Consider the following 25,904-nt stretch of genomic DNA (forward strand, 5'->3'; position numbering starts at 1 on the left):
GGCTCCACGTATCGGCCGGGCTAGACTGAGCATTGAGCCAGATGTCATGAGGCCGGCCCCACGCATCCGGTCACCAGTGCGTCTCCTCGGGCCGGCTTACATGGCACCAGCCGTACGCATGGTGTCCCCGGTTCGCCTACATAGCCCGGTGCGGGTTATTCCACCTCCCTGTACTGGTCAGGCGACGGGGAGCATACAACCAGGTAAGGTTGGTCAGGCTCAGTGCTCAAGGGAGCCAGTACGCCTGCACGGTCCGGTATTTCCGGCACCACCTCCTGTCTCCAGTCCAGTACCACCAGTGCCTACACCACGCACTAAGCCTCCTGTGTGTTCCCCGAGTCCTGTGCGTCCTGTTCCTGCTTCCCGCACTAGCCCTGAGATGCGTGTCCTCAGCCCGGTACCTCCAGTTCCGGCACCACGCATCAGGCCTACGGTGCGTCCCCAGGGTCCAGCATGCCCTGTTGCTTCTCTCCGCACTAGCCCTGAGATGCGTGTCCTCAGCCCGGTACCTCCAGTTCCGGCACCACGCATCAGGCCTACGGTGCGTCCCCAGGGTCCAGCATGCCCTGTTGCTTCTCCCCGCACTAGCCCTGAGATGCGTGTCCTCAGCCCGGTACCTCCAGTTCCGGCACCACGCATCAGGCCTACGGTGCGTCCCCAGGGTCCAGCATGCCCTGTTGCTTCTCCCCGCACTAGCCCTGAGATGCGTGTCCTCAGCCCGGTACCTCCTGTTCCGGCACCACGCACCAGGCCTACGATGCGCCTCAGACAGCCAGAGTCTGCCGTCTGCCCAACGGGGCCTGAACTGTCCGTCTGCCCAACGCCGTCTGAACTGCCCGTCTGTCCAACGGGGCCTGAACTGTCCGTCTGCCCAACGCCGTCTGAACTGCCCGTCTGCCCAACGCCGTCTGAACTGTCCGTCTGCCAAGCGCCGCAGGAACTGCCCGTCTGTACTGAGCCTGCAAAGCCGCCCGTCTGCCATGAGCCTTCAGAGCCGTCCGCCAGACCGGAGCCGCTAGAGCTCTCCGCCAGACAGGAGCAGCCAGAGCCTTCCGCCAGACAGGATCAGCCAGAGCCTTCCGCCAGACAGGATCAGCCAGAGCCTTCCGCCAGACAGGATCAGCCAGAGCCTTCCGCCAGACAGGATCAGCCAGAGCCTTCCGCCAGACAGGATCAGCCAGAGCCGTCCGCCAGACGGGATCAGCCAGAGCCTTCCGCCAGCCATGAGCAGCCAGATCCGTCAGCCAGCCATGAACAGCCAGATCCGTCAGCCAGCCATGAGCAGCCAGATCCGTCAGCCAGCCATGAGCAGCCAGATCCGTCAGCCAGCCATGAGCCGTCCAGCCAGGATCCGCCAGAGCCGTCCAGCCAGGATCCGCCAGAGCCGTCCAGCCAGGATCCGCCAGAGCCGTCCAGCCCGGATCCGCCAGCCAGCCAGGATCCGCCAGAGCCAGCCAGCCAGGATCCGCCATTCAGTCAGGTACTGTCCCTTAGCCCGGTGCTGCCCCTTAGCCCGGTGCTGCCCCTTAGCCCGGTGCTGCCCCTTATCCCGGTGCTGCCCCTTATCCCGGTGCTGCCCCTTAGTCCGGTGCTGCCCCTTAGTCCGGTGTTGCCCCTTAGTCCAGGTGGGGTTAGTTGGAGGGTGGTCATTGGGAGGAGGCTACTGAAGCAGGTTGTGACTGTGGTGGGGTGGGGATCACGACCGGGGCCAGAGCCGCCACCGTGGACAGACGCCCACCCAGACCCTCCCCTAGTCCTTATGTTGGTGCGCCCGGAGTTCGCACCTTTAGGGGGGGGTACTGTGACACTCTGGCTCCATGGACTTTGAGATTTGAGCCAGGGTTGTTCATTTTCATTTGTTTGGGTGTATTTCTATGTTGGGGTGTCTAGGTTGTTGATTTCTATGTTTGGTATTGTGCTTGATTAGTCATATGACTCCCAATCGGAGGTAACGAGTGTCAGCTGTCGGCTCGTTATCTCTGATTGGGAGCCATATTTATACTGTGTGGTTTCTCCTTGGTTTTGTTGGTTTTTGTTCCATGTTCCTGTACAGTATTTGTAACTGTGGACTTCACTAGTCGTCTTGGTTTATTGTTTTTGTCGTTCGTGTACTTTTCTCTAATAAAGTCATCATGTTCACTCCACGCGCTGCGTATTGGTCCGCTTCTTCAGACGTTCGTGACACCACCAGTGCTATACCTATGTTTACCTATGCTAAACCTATGTTAGCTAGTAGCATACCACCCTGCATCCCACTGCTGGCTCTGAAGCTAAGCAGGGTTGGTCCTGGTTAGTCCCTGGATGGGAGACCAGATGCTGCTGGAAGTGGTGTTGGAGGGCCAGTACGAAGCACTCTTTCCTCTGGTCTAAAAAATATCTGGCCGTCATGGCCACCTAATCATCCCCAGCTTCCAATTGGCTTATTCATCCCCCTCCTCTCCCCTGTAACTATTCCCCAGGTCATTGCTGAGAATGTGTTCTCAGTCAACTTACCTGGTTAAATAAATGTGTATCAGTGCTATGACCAAATACTAGGTAGCCTGGCGGGTAGGAGCGTTGGGCCAGTAACCGAAAGGTTGCTGGATAGAATCCCTGACCCGACAATGTAAAAATCTGCCGTTCTGCCCCTGACCAAGGCACTTAACAACAACTGCTCGCCGGGTGCTGATGATGTTGATTAAGGCAGCTCCCCGCCCCTGTCTGATTCAGAGGGGTTGGGTTAAATGCAGAAGACACATTTCAGTTGAATGCATTCAGTTGCGCAACTGACTAGGTTTCCCCTTTACTATGTTGCTCATTCTCTCTCACACATGCGCACAGACAAACACATGCACGTCACATGCAAACGCACATACATGCAAATTCCAAGTCCAAAGGGAAATGCTAAATTGGAACGAAACCTATAATTAATCCATCACAAAGCAACAAACTGTTCATCTTCTGTTTCTAAATCTACTGTCACAGAGGACGGATAATTTTCCTCTCGTTGAGAAAAATTGCTGTCTGCTGGCTTGGCAAATTACATTTCGGATGACACTGTACACGCACAAATCAAATCAAATCAAATGTTATTTGTCACATACACGTGTTTAGCAGATGTTATTGCGGGTGTAGCGAAATGCTTGTGCTTCTAGCGCCGACAGTGCAGTAATATCTAACAAGTAATATCTAACCATTTCACAACATATACCCAATACACACAAATCTAGGTAAGGAATGGAATTAAGAATATATACATATATGGACGAGCAATGACAGAACGGCATGGACTAAGATACAGTAGAATATTATAGAATACAGTATATACATATCAGATGAGTAATGCAAGATATGTAAACATTATTAAAGTGACTAGTGTTCCATTTCTTAAAGTGGCCTGTCACGCCCTGACTTATGGGACTCTAGTATGATGAGTCAGGGTGTGGAGTTCTATGTTGTATTTTCTGTGTTCTTGTTCTAGGTGTTGTATTTCTATGTTTAGCCGGGTGTGATTCCCAATCAGAGACAGCTGTCGCTCGTTGTCTCTGATTAGGGATCATACTTAGGCAGCCTGTTTGCTATCATTAGTTGTGGGATCTTGTTCCATGTAGAGGCTTGTGTTGTGTTTAGCCTGAGGACTTCACGTTATGTTGTTTTGTTGTTTTGTTCGTGTGTTTATCATTGAAATAAACATGTACGCATTTCACACTGCGCCTTGGTCTGACCCGTCCTTAAACGAACGTGACAGAAGACCCCACCACACATGGACCAAGCAGCGTGCCCAGGAGCAGACATCCTGGACATGGGAGGAGATCCTGGATGGAAAGGGATCCTGGACATGGGAGGAGATTCAGGCTGGGATGGATCGCCGTCCTTGGGAGGAGACAGTGGAGGCCCGGTTTAGAGAGGAGCAACGGCAACGCAGAAGGCGCCGGCCGAGGAGGAAGCCTGAGAGACATCCCCAAGAAAAAAAAATGTGGGGGCTAAAAGGGTGGTCGGGGATCGATGGAGAAGAGCCCCGATCACTGCACTCGTGGGGGCTCAGGGAGGAGTCCTCACTGGAGGAGGACTGGGCGCGGAGAGTGAAAGACTGGTACAGTCGGAGATCTCTAACGTCAGTTCCCAGTCCGGTACACCTCGTGCCTGCGTCTCGCACCAAGCTAATGGTGCATGTCGCCAGTCCGGCCCGGCCCGTTCCTGTTCCTCGCACCAAGCCAGTGGTGCGTGTCGCCAGTCCGGCCCGGCCCGTGCCTGCTCCCCACACCAAGCCAGTGGTTTGTGTGCCCATTCCGGCCCGGCCCACTCCTGCTCCCCGCACCAAGTCAGTGGTGCGTGTCGCCAGCCCGGTACGCCCCGTACCTGCTCCCCGCACCAAGCCAGTGGTGCGTGTTCCCAGTCCGGCCCGGCCGTGCCTGCTCCCCGCACCAAGCCAGTGGTGCGTGTTCCCAGTCCGGTACGGCCCGTGGCTGCTCCCCGCACCAAGCCAGTGGTGCATGTTCCCAGTCCGGTACGGCCCGTACCTGCTCCCCGCACCAAGCCAGTGGTGTGTGTCCCCAGTCCGGCCCGGCCCGTTCCTGCTCCTCGCACCAGACTAGTGGGGGTGGGTGGAACGGGCACGGGCCGGACCGGACTAGGAACACGCACCACTGGCTTGGTGCAAGGAGCAGGAACGGGCCGGACTGGCGACACGCACCACTGGCTTGGTGCGGGGAGTAGGCACGGGCAGTACCAGACTGGGAACACGCACCACTGGCTTGGTGCGAGGAACAGGAACGGGCCGGACTGGGAACACGCACCACTAGTTCACAGTCCGGCCCGTCCCGTTCCTGTTCCTCGCACCAAGTCAGTGGTGCGTGTTCCCAGTCCGGTACGGCCCGTGCCTGCTCCCCGCACCAAGCCAGTAGTGCGTGTCGCCAGTCCGGCCCGGCCCGGCCCGTTCCTACTCCTCGCACCAAGCCAGTGGTGCGTGTTCCTAGTCCGGTCCGGCCAATGCCTGCTCCTTGCACCAGACCAGTGGTGCGTGTGTCCAGTCCGGCACGGCCCGTGCCCGTTCCACCGGTGCCTGGTCCGGCACCGGTCAACTGCTCCACTCCGGAACCAGAGCAGTCCGCTCCACCGGGGTCCAGTCCAGCTCCGGTCAGCTGCTCCACTCCGGAGCCAGAGCAGTCCGCTCCACCGGTGCCCAGTCCAGCTCCGGTCAGCGGCTCTACTCTGGAGCCAAAGCAGTCCACTCCACCGGTGCCCAGTCCAGCTCCGGTCAGCGGCTCCAGTCCGCAGCCAGAGCAGTCCGCTCCACCGGTGCCCAGTTCAGCTCCGATCAGTGGCTCCAGTCCGGAGCCAGAGCAGTCCGCTCCACCGGTGCCTAGTCCAGCTCCGGTCAGCGGCTCCAGTACAGACCCAGACGTCAGCCCCTCTCCAGGTTCGGGGTCTCCCACACCAGGGTCCAGACAGGGCTTGGTACATCGTGGGAGGAAGGAGAGGGGAAGCAGCGCGCCGAGGTCCAGACCAGACCAGGGGCGTAACGGGGAGGCTGAGAGAAAGTGGTCGTCACGCCCGGAGCCGGATCCGCCTCCGAGGCGGAATGCCCACCCGGACCCTTCCCTGTTATGTCAGGAACGTGACATGGCCAGTGATTTCAATAGGCAGCAGCAGTCTCTAATGTGCTAGTGATGGCTATTTAACAGTCTGATGGCCTTGAGATAGAAGCTGTTTTTCAGTCTCATGGTCCCAGCATTGATGTACCTGTACTGACCTTGCCTTCTGGATGATAGCGGGGTGAACAGGCAGTGGCTCGGGTGGTTGATGACCTTGATGATCTTTTTGGCCTTGGTGTCCTGGAGGGCGGGTAGTTTGCCCCCGGTAATGTGTTGGGCAGACCGCACCACCCTCTGGAGAGCCCTGCGGTTGCGGGTGGTGCAGTTGCTGTACCAGGCGGTGATACAGCCTGACAGGATGCTCTCAATTGTGCATCTGTAAAAGTTTGTGAGGGTTTTAGGTGCCAAGCTCTGTTGCGCCTTCTTCACCACATTGTCTGTGTGGGTGGACCATTTCAGTTTGTCAGTGATGTGTACGCCAAGGAACTTGAAGCTTTCCACCTTCTCCACTGCGGTCCCATCGATGTGGATAGGGGGGTGCACCATCTGCTGTTTCCTGAAGTCCACGATCATCTCCTTTGTTTTGTTGACGTTGAGTGAGAGGTTATTTTCCTGGCACCACACTCCCAGAGCCCTCAACTACACTCCCAGAGTCCTCCCTGTAGGCTGTCTCGTCATTGTTGGTAATCAAGCATACTACTACTGTTGTGTCGTCTGCAAACTTGATGATTGAGTTGGAGGCGTGCTTGGCCACACAGTCATGGGTGAACAGGAAGTACAGGAGTGGGCTGAGCACGCACCCTTACCTGTCACCCAATGAACAGCATTCTTACATAGGTATTTCTCTTGTCCAGATGGGATAGGGCAGTGTGCAGTGTGATGGTGATTGCATCATCTGTGGATCTGTTGGGGCGGTAAGCAAATTGAAGTGGGTCTAGGGTGACAGGTAAGGTAGAGGTGATATGATCCTTGACTAGTCTCTCAAAGCACTTCATGATGACAGAGGTGAGTGCTACGGGGCGATAGTCATTTAGTTCAGTTACCTTTGCTTTCTTGGGTACAGGAACAATGGTGGCCATCTTGAATCATGTGGGGACAGCAGACTGGGATAGGGAGAGATTGAATATGTCCGTAAACACACCAGCCAGCTGGTCTGTGCATGCTCTGAGAACGCGGCTAGGCCAGCAGCCTTGAGAGGGTTAACATGCCTAAGTGTCTTACTCACGTCGGCCATGGAGAAGGAGAGCCTACAGTCCTTGGTAGTGGGCCGCATTGGTGGCACTGTGTTATCCTCAAAGTGGCCAAAGAATGTGTTTAGCTTGTCCGGAAGCAAGACGTCGGTGTCGGCGACGTGGCTGGTTTTCCTTTTGTAGTCCGTGATTGTCTGTAGACCCTGCCACATATGTCTCGTGTCTGAGCCGTTGAATTGCGACTGCACTTTGTCTCTATACTGATGTTTTGCCAGTTTAATTGCCTTGTGGAGTGAGTAGCTACACTGTTTGTATTCTGCCATATTCCCAGTCACCTTGCCATGGTTAAATCCGGTGGTTTGCGCTTTCAGTTTTGCGCGAATGCTACCATCTATCCACAGTTTCTGGTTAGGGTAGGTTTTAATAGTCACAGTGGGCACAACATCTCCTATACACTTCCTGATAAACTCATTCACCATTTCAGTGTATTCGTCTACAGTATTTTCGCAAGCTAACCGGAACATATCCCAGTCCGCGTGATCAAAACAATCTTGATGCGTGGATTCCGATTGGTCAGACCAGCGTTGAATAGTCCTTATCACGGGTACTTCCTATTTGAGTTTCTGCTATAGGAAGGGAGGAGCAAAATGGAGTTGTGGTCAAATTTGCGAAAAGGAGGACGAGGGAGGGCCTTGTAAGAATCCCGGAAGTTCGAATAGCAATGGTCGAGTATTTTAGCAGCCCGAGTACAACAGTCGATATGTTGATAGAACTTCGGCAGCCTAGTCCTCAAATTTGCTTGGTTAAAATCCCCAGCTACAATAAATGCAGCCTCAGGATATGTGGTTTCCGGTTTGCATAAGGTCCAGTGAAGTTCTTTGAGGGCCGTCGTGGTATCAGCTTGAGGGGGGATATACACGGCCGTGACTATAACCAAAGAAAATTCTCTTGGGAGATAATACGGTCGGCATTTGATTGTGAGATATTCTAGGTCGGGTGAACAAAAAAACTTGAGTTCCTATATGTTACTACAATTACACCATGAGTCGTACACACAAAGTCAAGAAGACAGACACTCAAAACAAACACACACACACTTAACGAAAGATAACAAATGTCCTGAAATGCACGCATAAAGAAACACGTGACTGAGCACATACACACACCTCCAAAGTCCCAGTTCTTACTCCTCATCCTTTGCCATCTGTGCCAAGGCAAGCCGTGGCACCATCTGTGAGTGGCTGGCACGATCTGGTCTGCCAATCATCAACCACACTGGTAAATACACAAGTACTGGAATAGACTGACTGTGTGAGCCCTCTGCATGATGGGCCCCTGTCACGATCGTCATTCATAGAGGAGGACCAAGGCGCAGCGTTGAATGCGAACATTTTATTTATTAGAATGATCACACGATCAAAACAACAAAACGAAAACGTGACGTCCCTGGTTACATAAACAAACCAACACGGAACAAGAAACCACAAATAATGAATGCCTAACGGCTACCTAAGTATGACTCCCAATCAGAGACAACGAGCTACAGCCGTCTCTGATTGGGAGCCACCCTGGCCAACATAGATATACAACAACTAGAACATAAACAAATGAAAACTCACACCCTGGCTCAACATACTAGAGTCCCCAGAGCCAGGGCGTGACAGTACCCCACCCTAAAGGTGCGGACTCCGACCGCGCCAACCAAATACAACAGGGGAGGGACCGGGTGGGCACTCCGCCTCGGCGGCGGATCCGGCTCCGGACATGACCCCAACTCTTTCTCTAACCCCCCAAAGTACCCCTGGTCCGGTCTGGCCCTGCTGACTAGAGCTGAACTGAACACTGGTGGAGCGGATTGCTCTAGCTCCGGCGTGACGCAGCACCTGACCGGTGCCGGACCCGCCACCGGTGGAACAGGCACGGGCCGTGCCGGACTGACGACGCACACCACTGGCTTGGTGTGGGGAGCAGGAGCGGGCCGAGCCGGGCTGACGAAACGCACCACTGACTTGGTGCGGGGAGCAGGAGCGGGCCGGACCGGGCTGACGAAGCGCACCACTGACTTGGTGCGGGGAGCAGGAACGGGCCGTGCCGGGCTGACGACGCGCACCACTGACTTGGTGCGGGGAGCAGGAACGGGCCGGACAGGGCTGACGAAACGCACCACTGACTTGGTGCGGGGAGCAGGAATGGGCCGGACTGGGCTGGCGACGCGCACCACAGACTTGGTGCGGAGAGCAGGAACGGGCCGGACAGGGCTGACGAAACGCACCACAGACTTGGTGCGGGGAGCAGGAATGGGCCGGACTGGGCTGGCGACGCGCACCACAGACTTGGTGCGGAGAGCAGGAACGGGCCGGACAGGGCTGACGAAACGCACCACTGACTTGGTGCGGGGAGCAGGAATGGGCCGGGCCGAGCTGGCGATGTGCACCGTAGACTTGGTGCGAGTGGCAGGAACAGGCCGGACCGTACTGGGAGCACACACCACTGGCCCTACGTGGGGATCAGGAACAGGCCGGACCGGACTGGCAACACACGCCAGTACCTCTCGCCGTGCCTCTACATCTTCCACCCCCTCTTCGACCAGTGGCCCCCGTAACCTGGCGGCCTCCTCTGCCAATCCGCTGGGCCGCTCTGCCGCGGTCTCCTGCTGGCCCGTCGTCCACGGCGTTAGCCCCCCCCTAAAAAATTTCTGGGCGTCTCCCCTACCCGTGGACCAGGTCTCCATGTCCCTCGCCAGCCTTTCGCCCTTCTGCCACAATGTCAAGCCCTTCTCTTCCTCACTCGGCTTGACCCAGTCGAGGAGGCGAAGGAGATCTGTTAGGGATCTCCCTGGCGATGTCTCCTGGACACGCTGCTTGGTCACATCTTGGTGGTTTCTTCTGTCACGATCGTCATTCATAGAGGAGGACCAAGGCGCAGCGTTGAATGCGAACATTTTATTTATTAGAATGATCACACGATCAAAACAACAAAACGAAAACATGACGTCCCTGGTTACATAAACAAACCAACACGGAACAAGAAACCACAAATAATGAATGCCTAACGGCTACCTAAGTATGACTCCCAATCAGAGACAACGAGCTACAGCCGTCTCTGATTGGGAGCCACCCTGGCCAACATAGATATACAACAACTAGAACATAAACAAATGAAAACTCACACCCTGGCTCAACATACTAGAGTCCCCAGAGCCAGGGCGTGACAGTCCCACCCTATGAGGGCCCCTGTGATCTATAGACTACAGCAGGATGGTACACTAACCCCATCACATTTCACTTCACAGCCACAAAGATACACAGGGACTTGGTTGACAACATTGGCCTTGGTTGAGGACATTTGGCTTGATTCAAAACATTGGGCTGGTTGAGGATGCTGGTTGTTAGAACAAATGAAAGTGTTGTGCTAATTATTGTAGTGCAGGCAACCCCACCACAGCCTATAAATAGGCTGCTGAATGGTGTAGGTCTGTGGACTGGGGTTTGGAACTGTGTGTGGTTAGAGGAACTGAACAGAACGAGGCCACGTGGCGGAAGAGGCAAAACAGAAACAGCTCTCAAAACACAGCAGCAGAGAAGGCTCAGAGAGACAGCAGCAGAGAAGGATCAGAGAGACAGCAGCAGAGAAGGCTCAGAGAGACAGCAGCAGAGAAGGCTCAGAGAGACAGCAGCAGAGAAGGCTCAGAGAGACAGCAGCAGAGAAGGCTCAGAGAGACAGCAGCAGAGAAGGCTCAGAGAGACAGCAGCAGAGAAGGCTCAGAGAGACAGCAGCAGAGAAGGCACAGAGAGACAGCAGCAGAGAAGGCTCAGAGAGACAGCAGCAGAGAAGGCTCAGAGAGACAGCAGCAGAGAAGGCTCAGAGAGACAGCAGCAGAGAAGGCTCAGAGAGACAGCAGCAGAGAAGGCTCAGAGAGACAGCAGCAGAGAAGGCACAAAGAGACAGCAGCAGAGAAGGCTCAGAGAGACACAGCAGAGAAGGCTCAGAGAGACACAGCAGAGAAGGCTCAGAGAGACAGCAGCAGAGAAGGCACAGAGAGACAGCAGCAGAGAAGGCACAGAGAGACAGCAGCAGCACAGCACCAGCAGAGCCACGGGTCCCTGATCAATAGGACAGTTTACTCCTCCACTCTCTTGCTCTGTTCCAAGCGACAAACACACACTTGCAGAATCACTGTATTTAACCAGGGCCAAAGTGTCTGCGCTGCAATGTGTTATGTGCAAAACATATTATGACCGTGTGTAATGTCAGTCTCGCTCTCAGCTCTCACTTATACAAACACACACTCTGTAACACACAGACACACACACACACAGGTTTATTAAGCTTGACTAGAGCAGTATCCTCTCTGACAGTGTCAGGGCACGAGAGCACTATAATTGCCACTCTGTGGACTAGGCAGGCTGGGCAGTGGGCCCTTCAGAATTACCCTGTCGCTTTCAGTATGTCTGTAGTGTAGCAGAGTTCAAGAATATATCTGGCCCACATTGCTGACTGCTGAGGTAATTTCCTTTGTTTTGATGGCTAGCGCTAATAACGCTCGACTAGCCGATGTGTGCTGTAACGTGACTAACCACAATCGAAAAGCTGATGCTAAGCTCACTTCCTGTTGCGGAGTGACAGGGTGAAACTGAATACCCCCATACTCTCCCCCCTTCCACCTATCCTTTACTGCTTGAAGGAAGTGCAGAGCTGGTTTGTTCAGTGGACCAGTAACAACGAAAACACCTGGGGAGGAGTAGAGAGGAAGTAAGGAGGGACATAAGAATGCAGTGGTGTGGACGTGTAGACATTGTCCACCGCTGGCCAAATCAAACAGATCAGCTGCTTGGCCAAACACAGCCAGGTCATCCAGGAGGAATCGCTGTGGTTTTACCTGTTATTCTCTCATTACTACCCCTTTAATTAAGGCGGGAAGAAGAAACAACCCTGAGTCTGGTTAGTGGGATTAGACTGAAGCTGGGGGTTTCAGGGTTTCAGGCCTCCTCCACTGGCAGTTTACTGGGGGGATGGGATACTTAAGGCGCCAGTCTTGGGTGAGGGGTGAGAGAAAAAGAGAGGGGGGTGTGGCCCCCGTCGAATGGGCTCTCGATGTGATTTTGGATCTCTAGACAACATTCCATCAAACACACAAACATCACGCAGCTGAGGGCAACGGAAGGACAGTGTGTGAAGGGGAGGGTGAAACATCAAAGGTTAGTTAACCCCTGTACGATCAGAAGTAATGCTAGAGATTTACACTTGGGGAGAAGAAGCTAAAACTGTTAAGAGGTCACAAAACCTTCCGGAGGACAACCATCTCAAAGAGCCCTTATTGGAAATTCTTTCTGACGAATCCCAATTCGGATTCTCATCTTTGTCATACATATTTGATATTTTAAAAAGACTATGAAAATACCATTGGTTTCTTTTCATAGTAGTACTTCAGCATATCGACCACCATATCCTTTTTATGACATATAATTTTTATTCTCTCTGTCTTCCATGTCTTTCATTCAGTCAAAACTCAGAACAAAAAGAAGAGCTAGACATCCGATCAAAGGAAGTCACTTTAGTTAGAGAGGGGAAGTGAGATATGAAAGGCCACCAAACGACATGTCAGATGACCAGACTGTTGGAGTGGCTGTTGCTGCAGCTATACCTCCACATTCATTCATCACACCAGCACCATAGTGGCCCAAATGACCCAGGGAAATATTGAGCGGATAAAGTCTGAATACTACTCATCGTTACGTCTCCATTTCAAATGGCCCGAGTGCAGCAATTAACCCTCAGGTCGGTAGATCACCCTGTGAACGACTCTAAAACCAAATACCGCTTCATTTCTCACACCAGACAGCCACATTTTAGTAAAATCGAGACCTAATTTCAGAGACTTTAACAGACATTTTGAACAGACTTTTCCAGAATCCATTGATATCCTAGCTGCTCTTCTGACAATAGAGGACCACATAAACCCTGTACACCAAAGACCCTGTCCCTGCCACTGCCTCTGTCTTTCAGCATCATCACTGTTGCTTTATAAGGCACATTAAAATGAAGCGTCAACCCACACACCCCAGTGTCCAATTAAATCAATTCTCCTCAGTTCAAAAAGCTCTTCTTTATCTGGGCCCCAATTTCACACATGGCTGATTGAGGTTCCTGTTCACTTAGCACAAGTCATTATCCCCAAAGGAAACAGATAAAGGAAAGATATGGAATTTAAAAATCAGAAGAGCCCCCCATGAAACAAGAGCATGGTTCTACTATAGTACTCACTGTTCTCTCAGTACTGTTAAAAGGGTTCTGCTCTGAAGCCCTGGCCAGGTGCAACAGTAAATGGTTTAGGACCAAACAGGGATCTTTAGCATGAAGCTTCACTGCCCATATTGGACAGACAAAGAGACCAAATGCTTCTGTGTGTTTCAAATATTCAAGAAACCCTCACATTGGATATTATGAGGCATCTGTCTTGAAATGAATTGGCAAGAAATGAGGTGCTTGAGAAAATGCCAGTCAGAGAAATCTGTTTACTGTTCAAACTGTGCTTTCAACTGGGACAGGAGGATGGGCATTTGCTAGTATTTGTGGTCATGATCCACAATATGGACTCAAGCATTATGGACTTTGAACACAGAGTACACACTATTTACTTTTCATTTATCAAACTTCATGTCCAAGAGCTTTTGGTCTCCTGCTGTTACTGTAGATTTTTTAAACATGGGATGAGAGGAGGTTTGGGATAGGCGTGCATATGCATGACTTGCAATATGTGGCCCTTTGCACGTCAATGCTTCATTTTGGATCCAAATATAGTATTTGAAATGTTTGCGTTTCACAGATTGCTGCATGGAGATCAACAGCCAAGAGAGTCCCAGAAGACTGATCAGCCATAGACATCTGCCATGATCCTCATCCATCTTCATCTACCCTCCTCCTCTTCCTCTGCTCATCCTTTGCCTCCCCTTCACCTCATAGTCCTCCGTCCAGAGTGAGACTGTGACAACTTAATTTTCATGATGCCCCTGGGTGGGCTATCATAGTGATGGAGATGGGGACACATTAACTGTGTTCTTTAATATTAATAATCATTGAGAGCATCTTGACTGGCTGCATCACCGCTTGGTATCGCATCTGCTTGGCATCCGACCGCAAGGCGCTGCAGAGGGTAGTGAGTACGGCCCAGTACATCACTTGGGCTGAGCTTCCTGCCATCCAGGGCCTCCATACCAGGCGATGTCAAAGGAAGGCCGTAAAAATTGTTAAAGACTCCAGCCACCCAAGTCATAGACTGCTCTCTCTGCTACCACACGGCTAGCGGTACCAATGGACCAAGTCTGGAACTAACAGGACCCTGAACAGCTTCTACTCCCAAGCCATAAGACTGCTAAATAGTTAACCAAATAGCTACCAGGACTATCTGCATTGACCCTTTTTGCACTAACTCTTTTGACTCATCACATATGCTGTTTATTACCTATCCTGTTGCCTAGTCACTTTACCCCTACCTATATGTACATATCTACTTCAATTACCTCGTACCCCTGCACATCGACTCGGTACTGGTACCCCATGTATATAGACAAGTTATCGTTACTCTTTATGTATTTATTCCTTGTGCTATTATTATTTGTAGATTATTTTTCTATTTTTCTCTCTGCATTGTTGGAAAGGGCCCGTAAGTAAGCTTTCCACTGTTAGTCTACGCCTGTTGTTTACGAAGCATGTGACAAATACAAATTCATTAAATAGAGAAGATCAACCACAGCCTACAGTCAGCCAGACAGACCCCCTGAGTACCACTATCAGCACTCCATCAGAGTGAGTCTTATTGGACAGTAGTGTTTTCAGTACGCTGGTAAGAGAGACCATCTCATAGGCCCAAAATAACACTTAAGAAATAGATATTACCACCAGGGCTAGAATATGCCCAGCTTCTTATCCCACTGGATCCTTCAGCATGTAATCAGTGTTATTTGAGAAGGATCTGACTGAGTTCGGTGCTTCTCCGATCCTGGTGTTGATTAAGTAAATCCCAGGATTCAACGTCTGGGGAAAGAATTCCAAGATCGCCTCGGACAGCATTGGTGGGAAAGGGATCAATCTGGGGCTCGGGGGAATTTCTGGCACTGCCGAACTATCAGATAAAGACTGTGAGAGATCTGGGTAAACCTATAAGTGCTTTATGTATTTAATGACTGGAGGGGGGTAGGGGTGGGGTTTTATCCAAAGCCAGGGAGTGGTTATTGGGTAGAGGTCTAGAACGGAATGTCCCCACCACACCACCAGAACAGGGGGAATGGTTTGACAGATGCACCTCAGATTCTATGCTCGATTGAGAATGAGATTCCTTTCTCTCCTCCTCATGTGAACAGAGATGTGAGTTTGTAAAACAACACACTATATAACTGTTGACGAAGTCAACAAGCCAGATGGTGTTTGGAGACAAAGACTTATGAAATCAATGCTCACATTACTATGTTCGTTTCCAGGGTTTCCCCACCCCCTGCAAAACAGAATATGTATAACCTGGAATCATCTCTTTCATTGAATACAACTGGAGCTGGATTTAGATATGACCTAGATTTAAAGGAATAAGTAAGACTGCTGCACTCAAATCAGAGTTCTTCTAATACCGCCTACACAAACATTCATTAAAACATAATTGTAGAATGTCGCCATCTATTTAAAAAATATCCCCTCTCTATCTCTCTAACAGACACATATCTCTCTATCTCTCTATCAAAGAGAGAGATAGATAGATAGAGAGAGAAAGAGAGAGAGAGAGAGAGATCTAATCTCACTCTCACACTCTCTAAGTGCTTGACTAATGTATTATAGAGCCATGTGACTAGGACAGGATAGAGAGCTGAATGCCTGTTAGCCAGCCTGTTAGCCAGCCTGTTAGCCAGCCTGTTAGCCAGACTGTTAGCCAACCGGTTCCACAGTGAGTGAGAGCAGAAGTATGACACACTGGGTTATTTTAGAGGGGAAAGGGGGTTTAATAAATGACAGGGTGAGCTGATTTCCTACCCCTCAGTGACTGACTGGGGAGAGGAGTTGGTGAAGAGTGGGAGGGGAGTGGTGGTGTGGTGGCATGCAGTAGGGCTATATGGTATGTCCCAACAGCTAGCTCCATGACCACAAAGCCCTGTGGTTAAGGTTCTGTGTATTACTCTGTATAACGTCTGTTATAATTTTATCCCGTCATGTTTTAGCTCTGCTTTTGTCATGCTGACCATGTTCATCTTTCCAGTAACCGCTCTGAATAAGACTTTGACCTTTTATTTGCTCCAGAGGTCAAGAACCCCTCAGAGCGTGAGATAGAGAGTGGGAGGGAGGGGGGAGAGATAAAGAAACCCATTTTGGTGAGCTGTGATATGGTCACAACAGTGCTGGGGGAAGATCCTTCCTATCCCTCAGTCTGTGCTGGCAGGCCGGCAGGCACACAGCCGTCTTCCCAAAAGTCAGCCAGAGTGAGGTAGGCAGGGCAGGAGCCTGCAGCTGTCCACAGACCTGCTTACAAAACCAGACTGGAACATCCCCCGTCAACCTGTCCCCGTCCCCTCCAACCACTTTAGACGCCCTCCCTTCCCTTCCCTCCCACCACGGGACAGTCACTCACCACACCAAGGGGGTGACAACCTTGCAGGATTTGGCTGGTTCAACGATATAGACACAGATGGGTTCTCCACTGCTCCACTGGACCCTCCTAAGCCCCCTCATGCCACAGCCTTCGTGCCTACAGGAGGCCATTTTAATGTGTTAAAGAGATTTTCCTGAAGTTTTGCATACGTTTTAGCCAGTAGTTCTGAAAGCAGCACCCAAGAGCCAAAAAGGGTCCCCGAAAATGTTGCACAATTGTGTACAACGTCATCAAGTAATTGCTCTCGAGCCCATGCACCGTGTGCACAAAGACAGTGAAAAAAACTCTGTGGTGTTCATGTGGTGTGCATGCAACCTCACTGGACAATGCTGTGCTGATCTGATCCCGCCTCCCACTTTAACCTTGAAACCTCATTGGACATCATTCCACCTGCCAATCAACATTGTCCCTCATGTTCGGTTGTGGCTAGTTCCCTGTCACGATCGTTAACGGAAGATACGGACCAAGGCGCAGCGTGATAAGCGTACATTTTATTAAGTACTTAACACGACACAAAACAACAAACAAACGATACTTGAAGTCCTAGGTTACACAAAACAAACCTTTACGGAACAAGATCCCACCCCGACTAGTGCCAAACAGGCTGCCTAAGTATGGTCCCCAATAAGAGACAACGAGATACAGCTGCCTCTTATTGGGAACCACCCTGGCCAACATAGATCTAAACGATCTAGAAAATCAACATAGAAAATATAACACAGAAACTACACACCCTGGCTCAACATTTCAGAGTCCCTAGAGCCAGGGCGTGACAGTAACCCCCCCCCCCAAAGGCGCGGACTGCGACCGCGCCACACAAACACAACAGGGTAGGGGCCGGGTGGGCATTCTGCCTCGGAGGCGGATCCGGCTCCGGGCGTGAACACCACTTTCTCTCCACCTCCCCGTTGCGCCCCTGATCTGGTCTGGCACCGCTGACTGGAGCTGGACCCAACGACGGTGGATCAAACCGTACAGGCTCCGGACTGGAGCCGCTGGCCGGAGCTGGACTGGACACCGGTGGAGCGGATTGCTCTGGCTCCGGAGTGGATCCGCTGACTGGAGTTGGACCGGACCCCGGTGGAGCGGATTGCTCTGGCTCCGGAGTGGAGCAGCTGACCGGTGCCGGACCAGGCACCGGTGGAACAGGCACGGGCCGTGCCGGACTGGACACACGCACCACTGGCTTGGTGCGGGGAGCCGGAACGGGCTGGACCGGGCTGACGACGCGCACCACTGGCTTGGTGCGGGGAGCAGGAACGGGCCGGACCGGGCTGACGACGCGCACCACTGGCTTGGTGCGGGGAGCAGGAACGGGCCGGACCGGGCTGACGACGCGCACCACTGGCTTGGTGCAGGGAGCAGGAACAGGCCGAACCGGGCTGGCGACGCGCACCAATGGCTTGGTGCGAGGGGCAGGAACAGGCCGGACCGGGCTGGCGACGCGCACCACTGGCATGGTGCGAGGGGCAGGAACAGGCCGGACCGGGCTGGCGATGCGCACCACTGGCTTGGTGCGAGGGACAGGAACGGGCCGGGCTGGACTGGGAATACGCACCACTGGCTTCGTGCGGGGAGCAGGAACGGGCCGGGCCGGACTGGGAACACGCACCACTGGCTTAGTGCGAGGAGCAGGAACGGGCCGAACCGTACTGGGAACACGCACCACTAACTTAGTGCGGGGAGCAGGAACGGGCCGGACCGTACTGGGAACACACACCACTGGCCTTGTGCGAGGAGCGGGACTGGATTTACTTATAAACCTCCGCTCCTTTTGCTGCCTAACCAGTTCCTCTCGCCGTGCCTCTACACTCTCCCTCTCCCTTAACGCCTCTTGTAGCTCCTCCCTCCGACCAATTAACTCCTGCTCCCTCTGGACCAATAGCCCCCGTAACCTGGTGGCCTCCTCTCCTAGTCTGCAGATTCGCCCTGTAGCTGCCTCCTGCTGTCCCGTCGTCCACGGCGTGTGCCCCCCCAAAAAAATGTATTGGGGTTGCCTCTCGCGTGTCCGTCGTCGGCACGGTTGGCGCCGTTTCTCCTCTCCTGCCTGGGCATTTACCTTTGCCCATGGCCCTCTCCCCGCGAATATCTCCTCCCATGACCACCAATTGCCCACCTGAGACATCGCTATCTTCTCCTCCTGGGCACGCTGCTTGGTCCTCTTTTGGTGGGATCTTCTGTCACGATCGTTAACGGAAGATACGGACCAAGGCGCAGCGTGATAAGCGTACATTTTATTAAGTACTTAACACGACACAAAACAACAAACAAACGATACGTGAAGTCCTAGGTTACACAAAACAAACCTTTACGGAACAAGATCCCACCCCGACTAGTGCCAAACAGGCTGCCTAAGTATGGACCCCAATCAGAGACAACGAGATACAGCTGCCTCTGATTGGGAACCACCCTGGCCAACATAGATCTAAACGATCTAGAACATCAACATAGAAAATATAACACAGAAACTACACACCCTGGCTCAACATTTCAGAGTCCACAGAGCCAGGGCGTGACATTCCCCTTGTTGCTTCAGACTAGTATGGTAAGTAAGCAATTGTGATAATGTAATTTTATACAATGGAAAAGTTATACGTTTGCATCAAATATCCTACTCCTTGAAAGTGGTTTATTGATTAAATATAGCATTTGCCTACATGATGAATGATGATCACTGGCAATCAACTGCAGTGTTGGATTATTACCCCATATCATGGAATACCTGTGTGAACTTTAATAAGGACTAAATGTGGACACATGGAATTATTTGATTTGGATGGATGGTCGATACAGAAAGGTGGGGTGATATTTTCTTATCTAAAAAGTGGGTGAAAGTTTGCAGAAAACATTTTTCGAGTGCATCAAGTCGTGATTCGCAAGCGGGAAAAACGGATGGACGCGCGCACCTAGTGAAAACCTTAGCCTATTGCACAATCAATTCCAGAATTCTAACAACAACCAAAATTATACACCAGCGACACCATTTAGGAGATGCAGGTTGTGAGCATAGTGTTTCTGATCGGGTTGACAATCATATTCTAATATATTTGTCTGGCTACAATGCCATCTTTAGGGCACATAATTTTCTGCTTGGTTTCCAGATAAATGTATTGAAAGAGACAAATGAAACTACTAGTGAGGTCTAATAGATCTAGCATGTTTTCTAACTTATGATGTATGGATTTGATCGATGTATTGCATGTATTTTTGCTGTTATTCAAATAACTAATGGTAAGACCATGCAGCCAGGCAATCTTTGTTGCTTCAGAGCGTTCACTACATGACAGGAACGAGCACGTAGATCTCATGCACCAAATGATGGAAGGTTAGAATGTAAGGATTCTGTGCCTTTTTCCGCTGAGAGAGGACTGTAGATCCTTTATTATGCATGTATGAGCCATACATTGTCCAAATGGGAGGTTTAAAGAAATAACGATCTACAGTCCTCTCTCACCAGAATATCTCTTTAATGAGCACAATGTTGTAATTGCTAATTTGCCTCTCTACCCCACTCCCCCCTTTAGTCCCCTCAGACTGCTGAAACATGTGTGTGGGTATTGAAGCTCCGGCAGCACTACACATGGACTACAGTAGTGAACTTGTTGCACATTCGTGTTATAAACTATCATTATATTTATCGTTATCGCATCAATTCAGTCCATTTATCACAATATGGATTTTTGTCCTTATCACCCAGCTCTACTACAGGATACCTGACCCAGATTCCCATCACGCCACTCTCTATCAGTGTGTTCCCCATGTTGTGACTGAAGATGAAGTTCATTGTGTTGTGACGTTCCTTTCTGATTCTATGAGTGAAAATGCCTTCTTGGCTGCATTTGCAGCAGAGTCTATCTAAAAGGACTGTTAACCCTAACTGTTCTGTGATACGATTCCATAACACTAACCCTTTAACCCCGATATGAGGGAGCACAGTCACAATTCCACACGTACAGAGTGTACTAACCTATTCCGATAATCACATTGAGAGAGACACCTCTTTTACGCCCAAGGATGGGTGTAGGCCTTTAGGGATATACAGGAATAGAAGCAGACGTCAGTGTGCTGTAGGACCAACACATCCATATTGGAATGAGAACAGGAAATGATGCTCTGATGCTCTGCTAAAAGTGGACATGGTTATCTAACTGGGTTATCACACGCAACCCTGACAGAGTCGCACACTTATAACCTCTGGTGAGTTGTCTGTAAACTGGCATTTCACGCCTGGCATTCAAAATGTTGACCCCAAATCCAGTGGTGAACTTTCCTCAACGTGAATCACATAAGCCATACGGACAACTAACTCTTATCTGACTGGGTCGAGGCAGTCTCTACGTTATAGATGCATTACTCTAGTGAAGGAATGAGTCTTCTTTACTGGTTCTATAATGGTCTATTTGTCCAGCATCTTTGATAGTACATCCTGGTCCTTCCAATAGCAACAGTTGGTGAGAGTTCAATGTTGCCATACAGCTGAGCTGATTTACAGAAGAAAACTCCAAACACGTTTATCCCTATGTGCATTACAATAAATATTACAACAAAGCCTTATGTATAGCAATACAATGCCATATGAACAGGACAGTACATTCTGAGAATAAGCTTTAGAGGATTTGAGACCTAGAGCATGTTGACAACATGATCCGCTCTGCATTCTTAACATATTTCTGTTATGAAGTTTGAACTTATGAACGTCAGTAGATTGCTCCAGTTCTTTTGGAGGGAAGGAGAGTGGTTTGGGGTGGAGAGATTTAGGCCTTAGCCTCGTATGATACTATTCCATGGAAGTTCCTGGAAGAACAACCCTGCTTTTCATCAGTAGGGCAAAACATCCTGGGGTGAAGAGAAGCAACACTCAGGATTCCCCTACACCTCAGAGAAGCACATCAAACCAGAGAGCAGGCAGTGTTTGGATGTATTTGCCCACACATCCACAGGGAACTTAATAACAGGGGAAATAGATAGAATTAGGGTTTTAGGCCAGTTGCTAAGCAAACTGGCTCATAATGACAGAATGCCACTCTCTCTCTCCAACAGCTCCCACCTCCACAGAGCTTCTCCACAAGGCCCCTCAGTACACCGTCTGTCTGTCTCTGTCATGCTACACGATCTGACTGGAGACATCCTGGAGTAGGAGACATGAGACATGCCTTGGGGGAAATAGTGACTAAAGGCAGACATGTTCTCTGTAATATGTAGGCATATCATTTTTGTTTGAAAGTCCCTGGAGGAGCCCAGACTTTGTGGATAGGCCTCATCTTAATAGTCAACAAACTATTTTGCATACGATTTAAATAGCATTGCCAGTTTTGTGTTGTTTGTTTTCCTTTTACATAGTACTCTACTTACAAGTCTATTGGAACAGTAGTGTAGTTCGACTATAGAGGCATGTTTTACTATCCAGGGAGGGAATGTCATTACAGTTAAGACGCATCCTTTAGCTGCGCTCATAGCAGAGGACAACCTTTATTTCACTTTTGGTGACCTAACCTTGCAGCAGACGCAGCAGCAGCAGCTTCGCACACCATCAGCTCCTCGAGGCATGAAGAAGTACATCACGCAAACTTCAGATCATTGGATCAGTTAGTCCTACCTTCTTTGGAATATTGTAACTGTTTCTGAGACTTGTAGCCTAACTGCGAATGATAGACTACATTATAACATTTTCCTCAGCAAAATGTTTACCCTGCACTAGACCATCAGTTTGTTACACAGTAACAACTCAGCATCCTTTATTATTATTATTATTATTATTATTATTATTATTATTATTATTATTATTATTATTATTACAGTTTTGTCACTAACTGTTCATCTAACCCTGGGTCCATAACAATAGAATTAATCACAATGATGGCTAGTCACTGAATGCATAATGTGGTTTTGCGTGGGCTGTGAGGAGATAATGATTCCCTCATTAATGCAACCGTCAAGAGCTTCCTCTGATTGACGTAACATGATAAAGTAGGCTTTATGATAACAGACCAACCTTCATAATGCCGCAAGGTGTGTTCACGCCTCCATGACTCCTTTCGGCTGAATTGTCACGGCTGCTGCTGCCAGTCCGAGGACTCCCGTGGTCCATGTACCTTCCGTTGGTGTAAACTCCCTCTGCCCCATAGACCGGTTGCCCGGCGGCAAACGCAGCCGCCGAAATGTCCAGGTATGCCCGGGTGCCAGTCGGAGGCAGCACCGTGGCGTCATTGTTGTTCAACCCCGCTATTTGTGTTGCGTTCTGTGCTGGAGAGGCTGCAATGGTAGGATTTAGCAAATGTCCCGACACAGCATCGGAAGCGTGTACCCCTGCCATCATCCACGGACGTTACAGCTAAACATTACAGCTAAACATTCAACCTAATGCATTGACCCATTGTTTCAAAATATGAGCCCACGGCTGTGTAGCCCACATAAGATCATCAGTCCACAGACGAAGCGCAGTCCACTGAATCTGGGATAGACAGATTGAACCGCCGCGTCTGGCAGAACAAACTCTTTCTTGTCGCTCTAAAATGAACAGATGGTGCTCCGTATGTGATCTGGTGTGATTAGCTAACTGCATGGATTCATAAGGAGCCCGCTCAGAAACAGTTCCGGCTAATATAAAGGCATTAATTAGCGTTTACACGCGCTTTCGTTTTAGTCCAAGCTTCTTGTTTGCGCCGAGGCTGCATGCAGAATAACGTCCTATTCGCCTGGTCCCTACTTTCCTATCCGCTCTCCGCAGATGAGAAATCAGAAGCTTCCCCACGTGCATCCGCGGGATGCAGCTATATACAATATGCTGTGTCCCCTCCCTACACAATCCATGTCCGTGCGCGCTAATTCACAGACACACACACACACACGCACGCGCGCGCACACACACACACATACACGTTCACGCACACACACACACACACACACACACACACACACACACACACACACAACTTGTAGGCTAAGCCATTTCTAGGCTAAAACACAATAATGTATTAACAGCAGAGGAGGCTGGTGGGAGGATCTATAGGAGGACGGGCTCATTGTAATGGCTGGAATGGAATATGGTTTCCATATGTTTGATGTGTTTGATACGTTCCCTTTATTCCATTCCAGGCATTACAATGAGCCTGTCCTCCTATAGCTCCTCCCACCAGCCTCCTCTGATTAACAGGGAATGTGAGTGTATTTGCATGAAATATGTCTTATCATTAGGCTATTGTCTAAGGCTTTTCAAATGCATATTTATTATCACAGCCAAAACTTAGATCAGGGAGACTGGTGATTCAGAAAGTCCCCTAAGTTGCATTAAGAACAAATAGCCCTTTCTGGTGGCAAGGGCAAAAAGCTCCATTGATGCTGATGATCCTCATATGACATATCCCTATGGGCTTTATCAACTTAATCTCAGAACCCAAAACAAAATATTACATGCAGTCTGATAACAAGAGACTATTATTATTTTTATATTGTTTGAGTTTTTCTGTGTTGGATGGGCAGGCCAGGTTTCAGTCCCAATCAGAGAGGGAGTGGCACATCATCAACATTACCTCCAGCAGTAATCCACAGAGACACCACACCAGCCACCTCCACTTTATTGATTGGTGAGAATGAAAAGCACAGGACACTTATTCATACTGTAGAACAAGTGGTACACAACCAATCCCTGTGTCTGACAGCCACAGTTCAGAATTCAATGGCTGCAGATAGAAAGACCATGGTGCTTGCCTATGGAGCAGTGAGGGGAACGGCACCTCTGTACCTTCGGGCTCTGATCAGTCCCTACACCCAAACGAGGGCATTGCGTTCATCCACCTTTGGCCTGCTGGCTCCCCTTCCTCTGTGGAAGCATAGTTCCCGCTCAGCCCAGTCAAAACTGTTCGCTGCTCTGGCACCCCAATGGTGGAACAATCTCCCTCACGACGCCAGGACAGCGGAGTCACTCACCACCTTCCGGAGGCATTTGAAACCCCACCTCTTTAAGGAATACCTGGGATAGGATAAAGTAATCCTTCTACCCCCCCCCCCCCCCCCAAAATTGTAAAGTGGTTATCCCACTGGCTATAGGGTGAACGCACCAATTGGTGAGTCGCTCTGGATAAGAGCGTCTGCTAAATGACGTAAATGTGCCCTTGAGCAAGGCACTTAACCCTAATTGCTCCTGTAAGTCGCTCTGGATAAGAGCGTCTGCTAAATGACTAAAATGTAAATGTAAATGTAGAAACCCACGATATCTGTAATGATTCAATTCTGACTACAAATTAGCTGAATCACTGTCACTATCATCATTCAACAAATCTGAGGAACAAGGGAGACAATTATCTCTGTGCAATCACTGATGACTTCTACAAAAATCATTATAGATCTACTTCAACCCCAGCACATGACCTCACACAAACTCATCATTCTGTCAAAGTGTTTTACACCTAATGATGCAGGACAAACCCACCAACAGGGGTTTCATCCCAAATGGTACCCTATTCCCTATATAGTGCACTACTTTTGACCACTGCCCATATAGGGCTCTGGTCAAAAGTAGTGCATTATGAAGGGAATAGGGTACCATTTGGGATGAAACCGGGGTCTTCGCCATCAGGCAGACATGTCAGGGGAGGAGGAAGGAACGATGAACAAGAAACACTGATAATACAGTCTAACACACTGAGAGGACTAATCACACCACAGCCAGTTGGAAGAAGATAAATAATGTGCTGCTGCGGTAGAGCTGCTCAGAGTGTTTGGTCATTATTGTCCAACCAAGTCGTTATAATCAAACCCAGAACTGGCTTGTTTTTTTGTCAGACCAGACAAATCCGAATCTGAATCATGCAGCATGGATGAGCGGTTAGGTCAGCTGCTCTGTGGTTTTTCTATGACATTGATGTGTCTTTGAATTGAAGGAGTGTGAACTAAGCTCCTGAGTGGCGCAGTGGTCTAAGGCACTGCATCTCAGTGCTTGAGGTGTCACTCTAGACCCCCTGGTTTGATGCCAGGCTGTATCACAACTGGCTGTGATTGGGAGTCCCATAGGGTGGTGCACAATTGGCCGGTGGTTTGGCTGGTGTAGGCTGTCATTGTAAATAAGAATTTGTTATTAACTGACTTGCCTAGTTAAATAAAGGTACAAATAAATAAAAAACTAGGATAGTGTGTGTTCTTCCTGTAAACTTAAATGAGGGTGGTAGCCTACATGCTGCCTTGTCCATTTTATGCCAGTCAGTCTATGTACTCATTGACCAGAAACTACTTCTCAATGTGAATTATTTATACATAGCTGTCTTCTAGAACACAGTAGTTCAGATGCTGGGCCAGAGAGAGCGATAGAGAGAGAGAGAGAGAGAGAGAGAGAGAGAGAGAGAGAGAGAGAGAGAGAGAGAGAGAGAGAGAGAGAGAGAGAGAGAGAGAGAGAGAGAGAGAGAGAGAGAGATTCTACTGCTCTCTCCCTTTCAATTCAATTGAATTGAGAGGGAGAGAACAGTAGAAAGAGGGAGAGGGAAACATTGGTGGAATGAACAAATTATGGAGAAAGAT

At 50.1% G+C, this 25,904-nt stretch overlaps 1 protein-coding gene across 1 annotated transcript in view; it reads right to left on the reverse strand.

Moving 5' to 3' along the window:
- Nucleotides 1–23,101, reverse strand: part of LOC311105910 (inactive phospholipase C-like protein 2) — a 96,432-nt gene extending 73,331 nt beyond the window's left edge. The window contains exon 1 of the mRNA XM_084148139.1: nucleotides 22,387–23,101. Coding sequence (XP_084004265.1) covers nucleotides 22,387–22,710 — 324 coding nt within the window. The 5' untranslated portion in view covers nucleotides 22,711–23,101. The remainder of the gene's footprint in view (nucleotides 1–22,386) is intronic.
- Between the last annotated feature and the right edge of the window lie 2,803 nt (nucleotides 23,102–25,904).

This window comes from Coregonus lavaretus, assembly GCF_964263955.1.
Source record: "Coregonus lavaretus genome assembly, chromosome: 2".
NCBI lineage: Eukaryota > Metazoa > Chordata > Actinopteri > Salmoniformes > Salmonidae > Coregonus > Coregonus lavaretus.